The 2,602-nt window shown below is 45.2% G+C and overlaps 1 protein-coding gene across 1 annotated transcript; it reads right to left on the minus strand.

Annotated features, from left to right (window-relative positions):
• Nucleotides 1-1,804: 1,804 nt before the first annotated feature.
• LOC131004846 (probable glycosyltransferase At3g07620) lies at nt 1,805-2,242 on the minus strand. Its single transcript, XM_057931595.1, has one exon. It carries the CDS (start codon nt 2,240-2,242, stop codon nt 1,805-1,807), a length of 438 nt encoding a protein of 145 aa, XP_057787578.1.
• Between the last annotated feature and the right edge of the window lie 360 nt (nt 2,243-2,602).

The raw sequence follows: 2,602 nt of genomic DNA on the forward strand, positions 1-2,602 counted from the left end.
AAGTATCCGTTGAACATTCCTCCTAGGACTGATCTTCCAACGTTCAGAGGAAGCCACGTACGCTCAAGTACAGCCGCATTAAATGCAGAGATATATCTCAATATCTTATCTCTGCAGAGGTCATTCCTATCTGGTGGTTACTTTTCAGAGATGTCACATCTCCTGTCCATCAAAGAGAGCCGTTTCCACACAGACAAGGAACCTCGAAGATTGAAGCCTCAGCCCAAATTCGAATTGCTCTTCAACGGAAGAAATCTTGAGGACGATTTACGCCAACGGATCTATTCAAGAGTTCTCCTACAAATAGCGCTCGAGGATCACTTCAATCTTCACCGATTCAACGACATAAGCTGAAGCTCTGCCGAAATAGCTACTCAGCCTAAAGCTTAAACCGCCCAAAGCTTGAATCGAAGAAGAGAATTCCAAAGCCAAAATCAGTCATTGCTGATTACATACATTCTCTTAGACCCTAGGCATATATTCTGTGTACCCAAAAGCCAAAGGTCAAACTTGCTTCAAAGAACTCGTTCTTTGTAAGTATAGTTGGCACTCGTTTAAACCTCTCCCCCATAAGAGTGTTTGAGTGACTCGGAGTTTCAGAAGGTGTTCTGAACTCTGATAGGGAAGTCTGAGCACGAGGTGTGCTTAGCAAGGAAATCCTGCGCGAGCTGTGTAGGTGCTGAAATCCTGCGCGAGGTGTGTAGGTAGGGAAACCCTACGCGAGGTGTGTAGGTGCTGAAGAGAGAGTTTATCTTCAGTTCACGGTTTGCAGTGCACCAGGGAAGCACTTGCGGAGTGGATTGTTGGTCTGATCAACCAGCCGTGGATGTAGGAAAGAGTTTTTCCGAACCACGTAAAAGTCTCTGTGTTATTTACAGCTTTCAGTTTTACATTCATAACTGTGTTATTTCAATTGATAAAACTGAATGCTGACTAACTGAAAAGAGAAACCTTAATCCAACTATCTGCTCCACCGAGGCTATTCGAAACTAAGTTTAATTTCCGCTGCGTATGATATCAATCTGACTCACTATCCTCTGATAGTAAGGAAGAGAGATATCATCTTCATCTTTGCAAACACGACTGAAGCCCTTACGTGGATCAGTTAAGTTCCAGTGACTTAACTGATAACTCTTTACTGAAGAGCTTTCAGTATCAGTCGTCAACCCTGTTGGTCAACACTTATTTCGGTTAAACAGGTGTCTTGTTTGCGTGTAAAGTTTCGCTTCTATCTCTGACTGAGATCCCTCTGATTGAGGTTTGTAGATAGTCATAAAAATAGCCTATAGGTGTATTCCCCCCCCCATACACCTATTCGAGACCCCCCGGACCTAACACTTTTAAAATCTGGGTGTATTCGTTCAATACTTTTAAAAGTCTATGAAAATCTGGGTGTATTCGTTTAAGACTTTTAAAACTCTATGAAAATCTGGGTGTATTTAAAAATCTATGGATTTTAACATTGGACTGATTTGCATGGATTTCATTCAAAAAATACACATGAACAAATTCGACCTCGAACCACGAGAATTCAAATCTGGAGAGTTTCCAACGCTCGCTGGGTGCCAGCACCCGTGGCCAAGAAGCCAATGAGCGCTGGACTTCAGCGATCGCTGGTGAAACTTGATATGTATATCTTCACGAGCAAACAACACAATAAGTATAAATTAACAACAGATGGGAAAGAAAACAATTGAGGATGAATATAGATGACTAGAAACGCACAATCAAGGATGAATTTAGATGACTAGAAACGCAGTCCAAGTCTACCGCAAGGCCATGAATACGATCATCGATCAATCAATCATCTCCGCGCATACCTAACAGCGTGCCGTCTCAGCCACAGCCGATACATCAACATGTTGAAAGTATCCATCGCCTGCGCCTCCTCGTTCCACACTAAATGCTTGCTCGCCGCCATAGCCATTTCTCTCATCTCCGCGATCTTCTCCTCGCTCACCTCCGATAAAATTTGTTTCAGCTGCCCGGCGCCGCGCACTGCCACCACCAGAGCCAGGTCGGACCATATCAAAACATCCATCAACGGCAAGTCCTGAATCGGACGGTCCACGATCACCACCGGCACGCAGCCAGACGCCATCGCATCAACCATCCCGGCCACCTCGCCGTGATATAGAAATAAACAGAATTTACTCTCTCTGAAGCTCTCCGATTGCGCAGGTTTCTCCTTGACCAGAAAATCGGAGTCCGATTTCAACTCGTTGACCAAATTTAGCTCCATCTTCCCGTCCCACCGCAAGTACCCCAAAATCGAAGTCCTCGTCGAGTTCTCCGCCCTGCGGAGGAGCTCCAGCGACGAGCCGGGAGGAGGCAGCGATCGCTGGTGAAAGAAAAGCTAGAAATGGATGCATTGGGAAGCACGAGATTTCATTCATTGACAATAACTTGAAATTACAATGCAACAGTAGCTACAAATTTCATTCATTCATTGAACGTCAGGCAGGGGATATATTCTAACAGCTGGGTATTGGAATTCATTGTATCCAGCGGCCGCTAGGCTTAAGCGAACGCTAGGTCTCAAACGCTCGCGTGAACCCAGCGCTCGCGAGGTCTCCACGCCCGCTGGCTTTATGGATTTCAA

This window comes from Salvia miltiorrhiza, unplaced genomic scaffold (genome assembly GCF_028751815.1).
Source record: "Salvia miltiorrhiza cultivar Shanhuang (shh) unplaced genomic scaffold, IMPLAD_Smil_shh original_scaffold_464, whole genome shotgun sequence".
NCBI lineage: Eukaryota > Viridiplantae > Streptophyta > Magnoliopsida > Lamiales > Lamiaceae > Salvia > Salvia miltiorrhiza.